General features: G+C 43.9%; 1 protein-coding gene across 1 annotated transcript in view; it reads left to right on the top strand.

The window, feature by feature from the left end:
- Sox6 (SRY-box transcription factor 6) overlaps positions 1-19,458 on the top strand; it is a 333,439-nt gene that overhangs the window by 287,328 nt on the left and 26,653 nt on the right. The window contains exon 13 of the mRNA XM_051149259.1: positions 9,895-10,003. Within this exon, the coding sequence (XP_051005216.1) occupies positions 9,895-10,003 (109 nt within the window). The remainder of the gene's footprint in view (positions 1-9,894; positions 10,004-19,458) is intronic.

Here is a 19,458-nt window from a genome sequence, read left to right as displayed (position 1 = left end):
GACACCCTTTTGGACAAAGACATTTGCTGGCTGGCCATTAGTTTTGTTTTGCTGTCCTTTGCTCATATGGGGAAAGTTAGACTAACAGTGTATTATTGGTCATTTAAGTGAGATAGAATTTCCTGTTTTTGAATCATGTGTTAGTTTTCAAAGGAGCTTCTGTAATTTTACAATGGAACCTTTTGTGAACTTGTTACCGAATAATAGGAGAATATTCAGGAACAAATCTGCCACATGCCTCTGTGCAGAAATAAAAAGTTGAAACCACATATAAGCAGAGCTCTGACTGCCACACAACTGGATCTACTTAAATCTGGGTGCTTTATAAGTCTACTTGGGAGTTGCAAACTTATAAATAACCTTGCAATTGGTTAAAACCATATTAAAACCATATGAATGTAACAGAAAGCATTCGGCTACAGGATTTCAGTAAGCACTATCACCCGGAGAAGCATAATTGAATTCAGTGGCTCCCATGGCTAAAATGCTCTCCTGTCTTCAGGACTAATGCTGCCATGTCACTTGTCATGTGATGGCCAGTGACATGAGTCTAAGCATGTTGCAGGAGATGCATGGGTGTCGCCAGGATTGTAGAGAGAACTTTTCTGGCTTCGTGTACCCGTCACATCCTGGGGGAAGCTTGTCAAACATCATTTGAGAATGTCTTTGAAGCCCCATAAAACATACGCACAGGAAGCTCTGCTGACAGTGGCTCATTTCAGCGGCGCGTGCTGCATGGTGCTTCTCTGCTCGCAGTGCCCTGGGCTGTCTAGGGAGAGAGGTGCATGGTACACTTTTCCTTCTCAAGGGACCTATGGTCCAGTGGCTAAAAAACACCAACCTAGCACCCCCCAAAAATCTGAACAGCTAGGTCATTCTTATTATGATGCTTTTTTTCAAGTTTGAATCTTCTGGTTTCTGTCAACTTTTGATGAGTCATCATAAGCCTTTCCTTCTCTCTAAGGGGAAATGCTCTCCTTTGCAGAATTGGTCATAGATAGATGATAGATAGAGAGATAGGTAGATAGATAGTAGATGACCTTAATGATAGAGGATAGGTAGGCAGGTAGGTGGCTGTAAGTGGTATGTAGATGGTCGGTAGATACATGGCAGATCGCTAGAAGACAGAAAGGTAGATGGATGCTAACTGGGTGATAGATGATAGGCAGATGGAGAGGTCACAGAATCATCAACACAGAGCTGCTGCTGGATTCTGACTGCAAATGCTTTGGCAGAGTCATTGCTGAGGCTAATTATCTCTCTAAACTTAATTAACTATGGGATAGGTGACCAGTGACAAGACAACTTTTGTGAGTTAAGAAGCAAAAGCTGACATTGCAACCGACTATTATATGTCACTAAGTATCACAGATTGGGTGGCTCACACAACTGAAATGTATTTTCTCAGTCCTAGAAGCTGAAAGGCCTAGGTCAAGATGCTAGTGGGGCTGTTTTTGCTGAGTCCTCTGTCCTTCTTGCCCTCACATGGTCTCTCTTCAGTGCATACACATTTGTGTGCAAATTTCCTCTTAATATATCTTGTTCTAATGGCCTGGCACAGCCTGTAAGAGCCTCACTGGACTCAGTTACATCTATGGCCATCTGTAGAAAACAAAGGTGAGGTATAAGAAGATTTTTATATTTTTAACCATTAAGTAACAATTTAGGTAGGTATCTATGCTGAGGCAAATTTAAGATCATAACTCTAAAATGTGACTGCTGTGTGTCACTTCATAAGGAAATCCTGGTGCCATGGGACTGCAGTGATTAAATAAAAGGTGATATGTGTGAGTGCTTTCCAGAACGAGAGAGACAGACATGGGGGGCATAGATTAATAAAATAACATGCCAGTTAAATGATTAAGTGAGAGGTTATATGTGTAAATGCTTAGCAGAAAGAAAAAGAAGGGAAGAAGGGAAAAGAAATTAATAAAACTGTAACAGTTAAAGACATCATTGCTAAGTATTCCAGCGAAGCATTAACAGCGTCCACCAATGCTCCTCCATCTGTAGCTGACCTACACAACCACAGATGCTTTCCTTTTACCTTCCGGCATCTCGGAACTAAATTTAGGCCTTAATCCTGGTACTCATGTGGTCACCAGATCTTACGTCCATTTTTAAGCACTCAGAGGTTCCCTACCACCTGCAAGGTGAGGAGCAAACATCTGGGTGGCTCAACCTGACCTGTGCTGTGGCTCTCACTTCCTGATCGGCTTCTTGTACTGCTCAGTTTGGATTTTCTGTTTGGATGCTTTACAATATCTTTGAGTTTTCGGGATGTAGAATTCCAAAGCCCTTTGGACTCCCATATATTATACTTTTTTCCCGAACATCATAAATAGATCAACTAAAGCATTTCTTCTTGACAAAATCTTTTGTTCACTTCTTTCTGCTGGTCCCAAGTAGACTCTTCTGTCACCAAGACCATTGAGAATACATATTATGACTGGATTACGGGTCTGTTTATGTAGCTCCTCCACTTGCTCTAAAGATGTAATGTCTGCCTTATTGGCTTTACATCAGAGTAAGCACTCCAGGAGTTAAATCCTGCTTTTAAAAAACTCTCTTTCTTCTTCTATTTTAGTTTTACTTTTAAACAAAATAAAATTAATTTTCGGAGTTCTTACAAAAGCAATTGCACTATATTTTAATTATTTATATATAGATATATTTAACAATTAAGAGACAGAGAAATACAAATTAAGGTGTGTAAGTCAGTTGAACAGTGGAATGATCTTCCAGGCAGGACTGAGCTCCTGCAGGGAAATGGAAAATCCCTCTTACTTTAACCATATGTCAGGGCTTTGCTTTCCTTACAATCCCAACTCTGCCCAAACATTCCTCTTACACTGCTCAGCAATCTGCTATTAGCAATTTTCTTTTGCTAAGAAATGTCCATTTCTGATGAAAGATCAGAGGATAAACATGGAAAGTCATGTTAACTTCAGTTTAATTCCTCTTTAGAAATGAGAGGACAGAGGGCCACGTACTGAGTTGACGAAATTCTCACTGGAGAGACTTCTGTTCTATCAAGCCAGTTAACACGTGGCCCTCTTCCTCCTCCAATAGGTAGGTGTCTTTCTGCTCTGGGAAAAACATAGCCAGAAAACTAAGGGCTTAGCTCACCCATGAATACTAATTCAATATGACTGTCAAAGATGCATTAAGAGCTAGATAAATTAAGAATGTTAGCTAACAAAATAATACTGGACAATAGAGTCAGCCAGAGGCCTCATTGCCATCAATTCTGACTCTGGAAGCATCAAAATGGCCCTGTGAAATTGAGTCCCAGTCCTTGAAAGGCTTCTTCCTCTAGAAAAGTCACCTTCTTACGTGTCAAGCCTACACTCCCTTTATTTAGCTTTCATTTGTGTGTTGTATGTCTGTCTGTATGTATGTGTGCCTGTGTGAGTTGATGTGCACCACACGAGCAGTTTCCCACAGAGGCTGGAGGATGTCAATGCCCTGGAATTGGAGTTCCAGGCAATGGTTTTGAGCTGCCTGATATGGGTGCTGGGAGCCAAACTCAAATACTCTGCAAGAGCTGTGAGTGTTCTTACTAACCGAGCCATTTTCTCCAGCCCCAGACATATCCTGATTGTTAAATTATCAAATGTAAGCTATAGGATATAAAATAAAAGATGGGATAGATAGATAGATAGATAGATAGATAGATAGATAGATAGATAGATAGAAAGTCAATAATAAGACTGTGTGTGGGGTTGAGAATGCTTTGTGAGAATCGAGTCCCAGGAAGACATGTCCAGGCCAGAGAAGCGCTCTATGTTGCTTTTGTCTTTCTTACAAAACAAAACAAAGTACAGCTGTTTATTTTGACATGTGTTCTAATTTATAAGCCAAGTGTCTTTGCTAAGGAAGGTCTTCTGTTGCCAATATTTGACAAAGACTTTGAAAAGATGCCTTACCTGCAGAAATTCCAAGTTATGTTTATACTAAGCTACATAATCAGGTGCATTTTTCTGTTTTTCTCTAAAAGTTGTTTATCTTCCCCCTTTAGGAATATTTGAGGCTTTGTTTGTTTAGATTCTTTTGCTCAAGGAACTATCACCAGGACAGTGGGCATGTGTTGACTCTAAGCATCTCAATCACAAACTTGAAGTGTTCGAGAGCTGGTGGTTCTTGCTCCTTCTAGACACTCCCTTGTATGTGGCCTTATGAGACCACAGGTCCTTGTAGACACAAATAGGTACTGCTGTGTAAGGTCTATAGCAAGGCCTAAGATAGAATCCTGGACTTGTAGAATCCTTTGATCTTGATGATAGAACTTCAGCAATGTACATGAGCTAATCCTTGATTGTTCAACACAATACGATGAAAACCAGGGGCTAATTATGTAGTCAAAACTTAGAATGTGGGCATATTGGAAAGTGAGTCAACTAGACAGGATATAGAATTCAGAGAAAATGTGGGTTTTTCAACATGACTAGGACTTGGCAAGAAGACAGAAAAGAAAGCATGTCCCAGAGGCTCTGAGGAAGGCAGGATTATGGTGTTGTTGGAAGATGAGCCACTGTTCACCTTGCAGAGATGTCTAGTGGGAGAACTGTGCAGCCTTGGAGTTGACAAGGCACGTGGGCAGCAGGGAATGAAGTACCTTACAAGCCAGGTTTGACTAAAATGCACTGGAAAACAGGAGTCATAGAAGGTTCTGACCTAGACATTTGGAACCACACAACTTGAGGAGGTGGTGAGAGCAAATAGACCAACGAAGACAGTGACCAGGGCCAGCACCAGCTAAGAGGGCCAGTAGAGGCTGAAGGTGAGAAGGCTTACACCAGCTAAAGATCACATGAGGCCCTTGAGGGGAGGACACACAACCCAGGTGCTTAGGTAGACAAGGGTAAAGAAGGAAGTGGGACAAAAATTATTTAGCCACTTGGCGCTGGTGCAAATGCAGGCTAGGAGGAATGCTGGGTAAAGGGCAGTTGTGTAGTTATTTGGTTTAGGACAGCGTTCTCCAGTATTGAAGAGACAGTCCAATATGTAACTAAAACCAAATGCCCAGACAAGACGGAAGCTTAGAACAGGGATGAAGACAGAAAAACTTCACACAGGAAATGTTCAAAAATTAGACATAGCTGGAACTTAGAGGCAGCTAAAGAACTCCTGCCATCTTTAGCCTAGTGTAAGCCTTCTGGCCTGCAGCTTTCACTGGCTGCTACAGTATATCTGAATACTGCAATACCTGTGCTTTGTGAGGGCACAAAAACATTATTGATGAGCTCTGGTATTAACCTTTATTACAAATCTGAAAGGTTTTAAAACATTTTAAATATTTAAATGCTCATTTGGCTATGTAACAACAAAATTCTTATTTACATAAAAAAGAATCATGTCAGATTCCCCATGCGAGAGACTGGTGCTACTAACTCTACAATTATATGGGCACAGAATTTTCTATTTACTATCTCATCTATACATAAATAGAATATTTGGCAATTAGCTAAAAACACCCATTTAAGTTTATTTAAGAAAGTCGATGTCAAGAACATCCTAATTATAATGTATCTTACTTACAAAAATGGCCCAAAATAATTATTTTTCACCTTCTAAAACTACAATATAGGTAATAAGATCCCACCCCCACCCCCAAGGCTGTTTGCTTTGTGGCTACTATTACTGACACCACACTCGGACAATCTCTACAAATGGGCTTTTGAATAAAGGTAGGTAAAGTGCCTCTCTTTTAGATCACAGAGTAAAGTATATGGCATCATTATCCAGACAGGGTCTAGAATAGAATATATACATTTGTAAAGTAACAAACAAAGGCTCCTCTGAGCATATGCCGTTTTCCCTTCTGGCTGTGGTCGGGGACCACCTTAGAAGGGCCTGAGGCACAATTCAGGTTGGCCACCCTTGGTGACCCAGAGGGAAAGTGAGGCACAGAAGTACATTTCGTGTGTTGGTTTTCTGGGGACAGGTACAATCTGTCATCTTGCATATGGTTTGAAAGTGGCTTGTCTCTTTGGCAAGCAAACTGTTATTTAAGTACACCATCCACTCTACTACTGAAACGGTTTTGCCAAACTTATCCAAGTAGTCTCACATGCTTAAAGATGGTATAAATATCATTTATTGCCAGCAGTTTTCTTCAGACTCCATGGAATGTCTTCCTGCTGCCTGATCTAAGTGTCCCAGTTTACATTATGGCCTTTACAGCCTCTGTTTGATGGAGTGATCAGTGTAAAAATTTAATGACACTATAAAATAATAAAAATGTCATTAATTTACCACGGATCTTGGATGCAGTGGTTGTAAAGTTACATTAATAAACAGAATATTTTTTACAACAAAAAGCATTGTTACGTGGGAACGTATAAATAACACACATAAATTTAAGAGCAATTTTACTGTGAGCACACACATTATTATGGAATAGCCAATAAGTGTATAAAACACAGTATATAAAATTTTATTAAAATATACTGTGCACATCAAAAATTCAGCTTTTATCTAAGTGCAAAGAAAAGCCATTATTGTGAGCTTACTGCTCCATCACTGTTCCTTCCCCAGACCACAGTTTCTCATTTGTTGCCAGGAAGAAGTGGCTGACTTCCTCCCCTAACTGAGAACAAACCCCTGGTCTTTTATTTAACCCCAAATTCATTCTCTCTCCACTGGTGCCAAGATAAAGCTGATCAATCTTGCTACGGTAGGGAGGAAAAAGTTGCTAATTTAATGCAAAGTTAAAAATAATGCCAGAGGATCTGAGTGGTTTGTTCAGTGGCTCTGGAAATACGGGATAATAATCAGAGTCTGTCTGTCAGCAGTGAGGCCACCCCACCACTGACTCCGACTACACGTGGAGATGATGGATGCTACCATCTTGTGGCCTGTAACATTTAACATTCATCAGCTCTCACTAACGGCGGCTTTATCATTTAAATATCTTTATTTAATATGCAACATCTACCTCGTACATCATAATTTCAAAGCGCTTAGAGAGCCAACAGTCCCTGCCACACAGCAGAGCTGACTTTTAATTTTCCCCCAGTAACTCGCATGCTGCCTGTATGTTTGGGAGAGTCCACTCATGGGCAGCACGGAGACAGCACGTTCCCTCATCAACATGGGAACCAGGGAGATTCCAAGAGTGGGCCATGGGGTTAAGCTCACGCTGAGGAACGTTGCTCATATCTCAAATTATCCTACTTAGAAGCTTTGTACTTTGGGAAAGCTAGTTCAAGGGGTGGGGGCATACCCTCCACTGTCTGTCTGTTCCACACAGGAACAAACCCATTGGTGTTTCACAGCGAGGGACTCGGCTTCTTACACTAAAGTGTGTTCATACCCAGTCCGTGCCTATATCCACATCCTGTGTGCGAGGCTCACGTTCAGTACACTGGTAAATCTATGCTTAGTTCAGCTGCATAGACCTAACTGGTAGACGTCAGGCCCTCCCGTCTTAGGGTTCTGTGCTGGCAAATAAACATTCTGAGCTATTCTTTGAAGAAAAGAAGGAACTCTTCTGGGAGGCTAGGTGGAAATTTATATGAAAGGGCTTGACTTTTCAGGGTCTTGCTTTAATCTCAAACACTGTGCTTAATATTATCAAATTGAAAATGCAACCCACTGCCCCCAACACATTTTATCGTTGATTTGTCTTCTGCCTGTTTAACCAGTGTTTCATGGGATGCTCTTCCTTGTCTTCCACGCTGTCAAAATATTGATATTTTGAATAGAAAGTGTCTTTGCAGAAGAATTTTTTTCAATGAAGTCAGAAAAATTGTCTGACTTCAAAGACACCGTGAATGTGTTGTGGAGCATGCTAGATGTTTTTTGTTATGATTAGAAACAAGCTGATTCTTCTGCATTGTGAGTGTGCTTCACTTGTAGGAGAGAAACGGTAGTATCAGCATGTATGCTTTGTTGGCTTGGGTTTTTTTTTTCTTTTTTTTACAAAGCATGACATGTAGTCTTCTTTCTCTCCTTCTCTGTCAAATACTGATATCCTTTCAGGAACTTTTTTTTTTTTAACTGAGAATATTTTTCCGGGAAAATCAAAGAGAATGAATGACTAGAAAGATCCGTGGAATATGCATATTGATAGGTAGCCTAGTGTTCGTTTTTTTTTTTTAGAGAAAATTGTCCCGCCCCCACCTGCCATGAAAATGCAGTGAAAGGTTGTTCTTCTCAGAAGGTGGAGGGACTGTAACAGAGGCATTCACATGCAAACATGCCGGAGAATCGCTGCCAGAAACAAAGGTCGGATATGGCTGTCCAGTGTGCTTCACTCTGCCTCTTTCTCTTTACGTCACCACAACTACTCAGAAATAGAACGGGCTGATGGAAAGCAGCCTTCCTTCCCTGACCACGTGTGGAGCGCCCACACAGTTCATGGCTGTGGTGGCTTTGTGTTGTGTGCTGCATGTGGGTTAATTTGTTCCCATGTGGCCATGTTCTCGCATGAGAAGGTATTCGGGAGCCACGGTCACGTCAGTGCTGACTTTCTGTCTGCCTTCTATACGTGTGGCACTTCCAAGGTTTCCCCTCGTGCTGCTGTTGAAGCTGGCTCGTTAGTGTTCCGCAGTTGGTGAAATCATGGCTACATGATTGTGCTCTGTCCCGAAGCTTTCCTAGAAACAGGGCTAGAGTAAGCACGGCTTATGCTGTCTTCTCTTCCAAGGAAGATTCCAGCGTGGTCTCTGATGAAGGGGACTGGAAGATTCACTGCAGCAGTTTGACTGATGGGAATTAATTATAGAAATATAATGATATTCAAAAATAATCGTATTAGGAAGCACAAACGCAGCGAGGCAGTACAAATGAGGCGCGTCCTCTATCCAGTAATTGTATGTTTGCTCCTTCAGAATATTTCCAAGTTTCTAAACATCTTACAGATCAGAACTCGGCGTGTTTCCATCAGATGCCGAACATGCTCGGTGCAGAACTAGGTCATTGAACAATAGACTGAGCAGCAATCAGCACTCCACTGCTGCATAATGCATTAGTGTAACATGCAGAAGCCATTCTCAGAGCTGCTATTTCATGTCTGTACATTCAAGCCGACATGACATTTAATATCATTTCATAGTAATGAACAACAAGACTTCACTCATTCATGAGGCTAACACAAAGCCGAGGGTGAGTGTAGAGACTAGGCATCGACATGGAGGTGAGAATGGGGCACCTGCGCTGGGTTCCCAGGGATCGCACCACATCGTTCACGATGACCAATGAGCCCCTCCCACTGATCTGAGAGGTGCAGGGCTTCCTGCATTGTGCTGCCTCAGACTCCTGCTCCTGCAGGAACTGGTAAACAAACAACTACCTTTGGCATTCTCTCCCAAAGTGGCAGGGGTATTGAACCCTCTTGGTTTTTGTTTGTTTGTTTGCTTACTGCGTGGGAGTCACATACTCATCAGGAACTCACAGTTGAAAGCCTTGCTCCAAGCCAAGGAGCGATGCCGATATCCACTCGGCCAACTGTGACACATTGAAATCCTGGTACATAAAGTTCGGACTTGTAGTTCACCAGGATTGCGTCCCCAAATCACTACCTGTAGATGGGAAGGATGCTCTCCTGTTCAGCTCAGTGCAGGCTGCAGTAAGAACTGTTCTTAAGGTTTTGCACATCTGGCCTGTCTCTTAACTTTCTCACAGATTCCAGAAGCAAACCCAACAGAGAGGGTGGGGCAAGCAGGTTCCCCGTCATGGCCTCCCCTTCCTTCCAGGTTCAGCCTTCTAGCCTTCTAGCCTGTCCGTGCTGTTGGTGACATGCTCAGCCTGCAGCCGGCTCCAGAGCCCGAGTGGGTCAGACGAGGTGTTCATAAGGCGGTACCATGCCCAGTACGCAAGAGAAGAACAGGAAGGAAGCAAGTGGCTGCTGTGACACTGGAATAAGCCTCTGACTGCTCTTTCTCCTAGGAGAGAACACGCTTTGAGAACCTGGGGCCTCAGTTAACAGGGAAGTCCAGTGAAGACGGGAAGCTGGGCCCAGGTGTCATCGATCTCACGCGGCCAGAAGATGCAGAGGGTGAGTGGCTCTGCGCTAGTATATGGGTGTCTCTGCTGTTCTGTACGCTTCTGAGGGGGAGTCTGAGTTAGGCATGGGATCCTTCTGTCCGTTCTTAAGAGTCACTATCTGAATTTTCTAGGCAAAAATGAAATGTTGGTCTTCAGTGAGTATCATAGTTGAGGGCTTTGAGATACTGTTGGATTCTCTTTTACACAGCAATCTGCACATCACCTACTTCACCAGATGCTTCCCAAGGAAAAAGAAAGAAATATGTAAAGATGACTTCTTTTCTTAAAAAAATCTAGATCAAGTAATTCCTAGGTGCAGTCAAACCATTTGGGACTAACCAACAGATTCAGTAGAAACCAACTGGCTGCTTAGGAAAACCCGGCTCTGGGCGTGTGCACTACCACCCTGAAGCCTGCTCAATGTCTACTGCAAAGAGCTGCCTCACTCTCAGCATGTCCACCTGCAGCGCTGTCAGTACCCATCCTGATTGCTTCCTTTTTGTTTGTTTGTCTTAAATGCACCAAGCCGCCCGTCAGCAGAAATTGTTCCCCAGGGCCCGGGTACAATTTATAGGTTAGGTCAGCACTTTGCTAGCAGTGTGGCCTGGTTATTTACTGTGTCATCGCGGAGTGAGACTGGCTTTCCCGTTAGCCGTTCCTTTGGCAGAACCCATCCCACCAGTCAGGGAAGATTAATTTGCTCTCTTAGGAGTCACAGGATCCTTTACCCATCTCAGGTCCTAGTGAGAGTCCTTTTTTTAGCTTGAGGGGAGTCTTACTCATTCCCCTTCTAGTGGCAGGGTTTCTTCCAGGACCCTAATCCCTTAAAGCACACAAAGGCAGTTCTTAGCAACATCTGAACTGGACCTCCCCAGGCAGTTTGGAAATCCCAGGCAAGAACACCAAGAGATGGATGGTGTCAGAAGGGAGCAAGGCTTTGGAGTTTCCAGAAGGCAGGGTTTCCATGTCAGCTGGAGATGCTAATCCTTGAGGGTAGTCCTGGGTGCAAGGGACTGACATAACTTCTGAATGGTGTGTGCATACAAATACGTATGCTTGTGTGATAGAGAGAAAGCAACAGGGGGGAAAGAAAGGGGCAAGGAGAAGGGAGAGGAAGAGGAAAAGGAAGGTGAGCAGGAAGTGGGGGACTCAAACAGGGCTCCACCTGCTCTCCTTCATGAAGAGTGTGTGTCAAGGGCACACTGACTTTGTCATAGGCTCCCCCTGGCAAGGCTTCAGATTCTTCTGTCTAGCCAGCCATGGAATCCAAATGATTGACATGCTAACAGTTTGACTGCAGCGCAGACATGATAGCCGGCCTGGTGGTTGTGGGAGAAGTGTTCCAGTCAGGTACAGCTCAGCCTCCCTGGGAATTTGAATTGTGGAGTGCTGAAATCTTTGTCTGTAGAGAGTGAGCTAAGCAGGCTCCACCCTCTGGGGGATTCTGTCTGTTTATTTGGCTCTGGACCAGGCGATGCCGAGCTATGTCATCTGACCCTTGCTCTGCTAGCACTGTCATCTGATTTAACTATGTATTAGCTATAAATATAGTAAGAAGCCTTCTCAAAATGCTGCTAATCAGTTGATGAGATTGTGTGAAAGGACTTATCAGCCATTATAAAAAGATAAAAACCATAACAGCAAAGAAGAATCTACAGAAGGGTTGTGAAAATTCCACTCAGTACCCACATTGTCTAGACTCAAATACATTTCCCTAGTCACTTTTTAAAAAAGCAAACATTTATCCAGGACTCATATGACAGATCTGTTATTTGTGTAGCCTTTTCTCATATAATCTTTAGAAACTCTGTAAAGAAGTCATCATCATCACCACCATCATCATCATCTCTTGTTATGTAGCTCAGGCCAAACTTAAACACATGTTCTTACCTCAATCTCCCAAATGCTATCTATATTCCACAACACCTAGCTAGTATTATTTTTTTTCCCACTTTGCAGGTTAGAAGATTGAGGCTGAGGAAAATTAATAACTCTCTGTAGGCTACAATGTTAGTAATGATAGACTTGAAACTGGATGGAGAATCTGGGTTCTAGCTCTAATACTATACCTCTATATAGTTAGATAATTGTAATGCCTTCATTTTTCTGAACAAACTTCTTGTGACCTTCCTCAGTATGGCCCATTTCCTTTCCCCTAAATATAGCTGGTCATGCCACACATCAGTTCTCGGGTTACCCCATCACACGGAGCAGCACGCTGATGAGTGTAACAGTAGACAGGCTGTCGTGGCCCAGCAGCTTACGGAGCGTGTGAAAACCTCCCTTCAGAAGCTTGCCCAGAGTTGCCATTGAGACCTCATGTGCCTCTGGGGGCCTGTGAGTCCATGAATGGAGTCGAGTTACCTGCACTAATATGGACAGCAGTACAGCGCCTTTGTGAGGACTTCTGGGATGGGGAGCAGCCTTTTGCTGACTCCAGGCTAGTTCCTGGCATCTGTTCAAGCCGGGGCTGATTGCAAATCCTGCTGGAGTTACAGTTCATATTAAAGTCAGGATAGCTAGCAGTACACATAATATCCTTTCTACTCTGCTTGTTCATATTCCCCTCAGCATGAAGATTAGAAAAAGGCTGGAGTGTCAGAGTAACAACATTCAAGTGTATAGACTCGTCCACTAAGCTTACGGTCCAACAAAACAATCAGCCAATATTTCTTGAGTGTCTATGGTGTGCCAGCCCACTGAACTAGACCCAGGGTAAATCATGGGAAGTTAGCACAGTGAGGTCCTTCAGCAGCTAGCGAGGGAATACAGGACTCGAAGGGAAGTCTGTGCATATGACAGTGGTACCTTATCATCACTGAGAACAAAACTCTAAGAGTAATACTTTGTGGTCCTCTATCAAGCACCTAGAGGGCAAGCGCTTTAACGAGCCTGAGCCCAGAAGGGAGCTATGCCTCTAGCTTGGGAGATCTCCTCCCATGCACGATCCAGCGTCAAGTTCCCTCCAGGTGTGGAACAGGCATCTCAGAGAGCCCTGCACTCCTTGCACAACGCGCCCCTCCTGCGGGGCTTCTTATGTATAAAAGTAAGTTAGCCAGAAGACAGCTCCTCACAGCCCCGGGGCACAGAGGCAGCAGAGAAAAGGTCGCCCAGAAAGGCAGCTGTGCCCTTGTATTAACCACTCATCAGAACCAAGTGACAAAACGTAAGCAAGGGAAACAGAAATCAGAAATATAAAAGGCAAATGTCTTCAAAATTTTATTTTTAAAGTCCAGCTGTTATTTGGCTTGAATGTGACAAGACAGCATTTCTCGTTCACCATGATATTTATAAAGCTACTTCGCTGGCGCTGGGGACTGAGGAAACATGGCTAAGGTCCTGTTGTGTTTCGAAGCTGATGAAGACTTAACTCGTACTGAGTCCACACAACATTTTAACATCCCTCTGGGGCAAGTAAGACTGGGAAGATTTGATTTGATTAGCTAGGTTTGTGACCTTGTATTAAAAATGACAAACTGACAAACAGCTGTTGAACTGTTCCTAGACTTTCTGTGTGGTGTTCCCCCTTTCTCACCTCTTTGTACACAAGAGTTCATGCCTTACTCCAGCCCTGCTGATGTCAAAGTTCTATTGTGTAACAGAAAGAAAGCGCCCTGGCCTGGTGACTGAGAGGTTTCGGTTAAAGCTCCTTTGCTCAATGACTGGCAACAAGGGGCTGATGCCTGCAGCATAAGTATCCTTATTTTTAAAGGGGGGCATTTTGGATTTGATTGCCTCTAAGTTTCCTTCCAACCCCATGGTTGTTGTAAAGGTCTTCAGAAAACAGAGTCTGCTTCTAGTGAGGAAATGATGTATCCGCATGAAGCTCGGCCGGTTCCGTTTAAGGCTTTGTTTTCAGAGAGAAAGAGAACAGTGCCTTTGAGGACACATTCCCGCCACTTGTGAAGCTGTCACGTTCCTGTGCGCTACCATTTATTAGTGGAAACGGCACTTCTGCAGCATTTGTTACCTCAACAGATGAGGGCTCCTCTCCCTGCGCAGCCCTCTCTCCCTCCTTCCCTCCCCTCCTCTCTCCTTTCTCTCCTCCCTCCTTCCCCCTCTCTTTTTCTCCTCTCCTTCCCTTTCAGTTCCCCTTCTAAACCTGTGGTCTTACACTGCTTTGCAATATGTTTTGTATAAGAAAACATTACTTTTCTCAAATTTTCACCTTCAGTTACTGTGCCATAGCCTTAGAGGGATCTACTCTTCAATTTGCTGCCAGGAGCAGTGGGATCTGCACCTATACTTCAGGGACAAACTCTGAAGGCGATTGCCTTTGGCCGATTGTTGTAGTCTGTGTTGGCATTGTTCCAGTGTGTTGTCCTCTGTGTTAGACACTCGCATGGGCATGATGGGAACAGATATTTCTCTTCCAGGGAAACCCAGGGTAGGTCTGTGGCTCCCAGAAGCTTTCCACACCTTCACACTTGGTGAGCTGGATCACAACAAAGTTGCCCTTCTTGAAGCATCTCCCCCCCCCCATCATCTTCTCTTCCTCCCTCATCTCTTTCCTCACTCTTCCTCCTGGAACCTCTAGTTGCCTCACAGTCTTATGTCTTAGGTCAGTTTTGTCTATCACGTAGGTTCAGCTGAACGGTCACTTCTCAGGTCCCTGAGAACTGGAGGCTTCACTTTAGTCAGATGTTCTAGAATGGTGGGAAACAGCCTTGATCTTGGAAGGCTCACTGTAATTTTCTCAGTTCTCTGTTAATAATTTATAGGCTAATGCATGTCTGTTTCCATTTAACTTCTACCCAAAGGGTCTAATCTGACTTCTAGACTGGGACAGAATAAAACTTAGAATCAGGCTAGATGCCACTGTCCCATCCCCCATGACACGTCTGCTCCAGAACTGGAAGTCTTGTATTCCTGTTGTGTCCTTCTAAGAAGCCATCGCCTCTCCATAGTGTCCTAACCTTTGAGGAGGGAGGTTGATGCAGAGCGGGCTCTAAACTTTCCTCATTTCTCACTTTTACCTGAGAAAGTTTACAAAGCTTGGGTGTTTGTATACTCATGGAGGCGTATGAAAGAGCTATTGAAATAAACATTTATTCATAAGAAATCACAAAGAAATATGCTTTAAAGCTATTATTTGGCATAAACATAATTTTGTCATTTATTAAAGGCAAAAGCAGATTTGCAGCTAGTGAGGGAGCCATGCTTGCTTGATTTTACACTAGGAATTAGAACTCGGCTGTGCATTTGCTGTTGCAGGAGGCAGGCATCTTCAGCATTTTCCAGAATGGGTTGATATAATGCTGAGAAATCCCCTTTACTTAATGTGTTGTACAAAATGACAGAAGTGTGTTTGGGTCCATTTCAGGAATTGTTGGAAATTGTTCTAATCCCAAGCTAAAATTTAATTTAGTGATATTTATGAAACTCAAGTCAGCATCTCAAATGGCAGTTTTAAAAACCAAACATTCTAATGCAATGCAACTCATAGACACACTACTGCTAAAATGGTGACAGATGATGGCAGAAGATAATAAAAGTCTTTGTTTTCTATAATAAAGCCATGTGTTTCTATAAGAACGTAAAACTCTAAGTACAGCGGCAACACCCTGACTCCTGGCATGTGGTAATCTTGGACCTAAGCAGATCACGAAGGCTGCTCGCTCCACTGCTGGGGTTGTGATGCCCCTCACAGCGTCTGGCAGCAGCCTGTGTTCGGAGCTCAGGCTGCAGCGAGGCCACACAGTGCAGCACCGGTGGATGCTCCCAGAGACCCTTCAGACCCACCATTGCTTGACTTTGAACAAAAATTTGGTCACCATATGTTCAGGGACCTTTTACTGTTGCCGCCCTCATCTTGAAATCCATGTTTGGCTAGATGGCCCTGTGTGGGAGGTGACTCGGAGTTTTAAGAAGTGGTACTCTCATTTAGATGGCTTCTAGGGACAGGGATGTTGATTTGTTTAGCTCTCTAATCTTACTGCCTTGTAGTTGGATTCATTCACCCCTTAATGCATCTAGAACATAGCAAGTGTCGATTAGGGACCACGTGGTCTGCTCATATGTTGGTCTGTTTTTGCAGTAGTGAATATTGAACACTGAGCCTTGCTCATGCTAGGCAAGTGATCTACCAGTGAGCTACATCCTCAGCCCAGTATAATCTTTTAGATCAATGAAGTTTTTAGTAGAACTCAGCCAGAGCCAGTGTGTCTTGTTAGAAGAGTGTCCATCTGGTAGAACAGACACCAGGAATAAAGGGTGAAGAATTATACCTATAAGCAGAAACAACAAGAGTGAGTCAGAAAGAGTATCAGCCAGGACTGTGTCAGGCTTATGTATCTGGCCTTCTATGGCTGCCTAAAGCAACATGTCTAGGTGTCTCAGAAAGCCTTCTCAGAGACCCTTGACAGAAGAACCTCAGGGAACCCATAGGCAGGTGTCTGAGGCCAGGCTGGGACGTGAGGGAGGCCTGAGATGTGGCAGAGTTGAGTAAGAGCTGCGCAGGCTAGGGGATTATCAGAGTTCACAAAGCCGTCAGCTCTGGGCTAACTGTTCTATCACACAAATGTATTTTACTGTGGATATAAACCGTTTTAGAGGCTCCTGTGCAGCAGCTTATATCAGCTCTATATATAAAGTGCAGGGCTCTTAAACAAGCAAATAAACTTCTCTTACAGAAATATATTTGCTGTATCTTAAAAGCTCCCAAATAACTTTTAATGTTGAGAGAAAACAATTTCCATTGAACTCTTCAAGTGATAGATGGGCCTGTTGGGACAAGAGAGTGAAATGTCAAGGGTTTTGTGTAGCTGCATCACAGATACTGCATAAGGGAACTCATCCTGCTTGCTAGAGTTGCAGGGCTGAAAGTCCAGTTGAAGGCCCATCCATCTATGAGGAGCTGAACCCACACAGCGCCTGGTTTCTCTATAGACTGTACTGGACAGATCTACCAGTGACAGTGTGTATGATCAACACACACACACACACACACACACACACACTCACACACACACACACACACACACACACACAAATACTGTTCAGACAGAATGCCCTTGTCCTGAGGAAGATATGTCTGTCTCTGCTATTACTACATCATAGAGTGGTCCCCAGCTCTACAGCAGCCACATGACACGGATTAATACCTCCTACCTTGAAAATCAGACCCAGAACCAGGATGCTTCCCCAGCCACAGGCCTGTTGGCCCCAGGTAAACCAACCCACTAGAGTAAGCTCGCTCCCAGAGGCCTACCCAACACATGCAGGGACTGGGTAGCTCTAGGGGTGTGAGCGTTGTCGAGGTCCCTGTCACAGGATCTTCCTCTCCGGGCAGCCAGAGCCACTTGGCTTTCCATGCGCAGACTAACATTCAGGCCAAGCTTAGACTGATGGGATTCAAAAGGCGTGAGGTTAATTCTGGATGCTCTTGAAATTTTCTGTTTAAGGTCTGGATTGAACTCAAAACCAACCTTTTAGCCTAATTGGCTCTTTTCCTTCACTTAAAGTTTGGAACACTTTTCCATTGGTTTAAAGGGCCCATAAAGGCCTTACCACTTTCCCATCAGTGACTCCCTCATTTTTCTTCATCCTACATTTCACTGTCCTCTTCTAGATCCCTTATCTCCTCCTATTCTACGTTCTGTGGTCGCTGTACCCACCACCTGCCATGTGTCTTTCACTCTGTGGAGATGGTTCTCAGTAGACTGGATCGAAACCAGCTATTTCCAACCAGAATCTGTCCCTACTCATAGTGGTCAGATGGGTCATAATGTCTCAAATACATAGGGTACTCTAGTTATGCAAATGCTGAGTCCTTGCACGGCTCCAAGGACTTGATCTGGAGTAGGGGAGAAAATCTGAATATGAATGAATGAAGCTGGGAACAGGACTGGGCTCTCTGATGGAAAAGTCTTAGCAAAACATAAACTCAATGTATTTATCACATACAGTTGAGCAGAGATTAGGGTTATTGCATTGAGATGAACAGGAGATGGGATTAATACACACATACTTAAAAAAGGAGGTGGAGTTTTTGCATAGAGTTAATCAAGGAGGTGGGGTTTATAGCATACAGATTGATCAAGGAGACAGGGTTAGCTCGCCTCGGTGGGAGCAGTCTCTGTAGGGGAGCTGTCTTCAGAACATGAACACCCCGTGGGAGAAAGCTATGGTGGACACTTTCTGTCCACACTGTAAACATCCACACATGGGCCAGAGAAAGGTCTTGCTATCCCTCAGAGCCTCCCTCACCCCCGAAAGAAGGCTTTGCCATTTTCTCAAGGGTCTGAGGCTATGATCCTTGACGTGGCAATGCCATGTCAAATGTGACACATTCATTCATGATTCTACTAACTCAGGGTCTTCTCCACTCCCACACACGTAAGAAAGGATTAAAAAATATGCAGCACATTGTCTAAAGAGCTACTCATGTATCCAGTGTCTGTGGCTAGCACACACAGGAGACACAGCAGCCTGCCATATTCCACAGTCAAGTACGTCTTTGGGGAAGGAGAAGAAAGTGGCAGTTAGATGAAGAAAGCCCAGTGGTTGCTGTCAGCACAAAGTCTGGAAGGCCTGAGAGAAGTGTGGCTGGAAATAAGCCTCGGGTAGACACACAGAAAGCCAGGGGACACTCCGCTGACAGAATATCAAGGACAGACAGCGGAGCAGGTGGGGAGCTCCAGGAGGGTGGAGTCTCCACGCTGCCCCATCTCAAAGCCTCACCCATGCTTGTCCTCCATTCATCTTCACTGACCTGAATACCTTTCTGGAAGTACCTGTACTCCCTGCTGTGGAGGGCCTTGAGTGCCAGGGTGAGGACTTTGACTTTGCCATCCAATAGGCAGGCATTAACCTTTAATTGTTAGTGATGTAGATCCAGGAGGCTGAAAGTAAGGGAAAGCAACAAAGGGGCCTTAGAGCTCAACTAGCCCTCTGCTTCTCTTCCGTCTACCCTCTTTGCAGTGGGCATGCTCCGTTAAGTCACAAGAAAGCAAATAAATGTTGGGTGGGTTCTTAGGGAGATCTGAAGAAAACAACTACTGTTGAGCCCTCACTTAAGAGAATAAATTTTCCAGTTGCTTTTTTCCAATGGACACTTAAAGCATGCTGTACATATTGTCCGAATTAGGCTGTGGTGCCAGGAAGATTGCACATATCAGTGTGTGCCTATGTTGTCAGCAGGTACATTTAGGATTCATTCACAAAAGGTAACTCTGAGCTGCTTGCATTCATGGCAGAGAAATCACATTATCCACTCCACTCCTTGTTCTGTGGGAAAGTAGGTCCTGTTGAAGACAAAGTAAAACAGGGTAACAGTAGCTCTGCTCTGGAAGGTTACAACCACATAAAGTGGAAGGTAGAAAGGCAACTTTGTCTGTTATTTTTACAGCCAATAACCCCAATCCTTTGTCACTCCATTGGGTCCTTCATGAAAAGCCTGATGTCTAAGTTCATATGATAGCACTCTCTTCCAGGACATGGGGTGGGGCTCTGTTGTTTGAATGC

The sequence above is a fragment of the Acomys russatus genome, chromosome 7 (genome assembly GCF_903995435.1).
Source record: "Acomys russatus chromosome 7, mAcoRus1.1, whole genome shotgun sequence".
Classification (NCBI taxonomy): domain Eukaryota; kingdom Metazoa; phylum Chordata; class Mammalia; order Rodentia; family Muridae; genus Acomys; species Acomys russatus.
The sequence above is the reverse complement of the archived record's forward strand: the minus strand, read 5'-3'. Positions and strand labels throughout refer to the sequence as shown.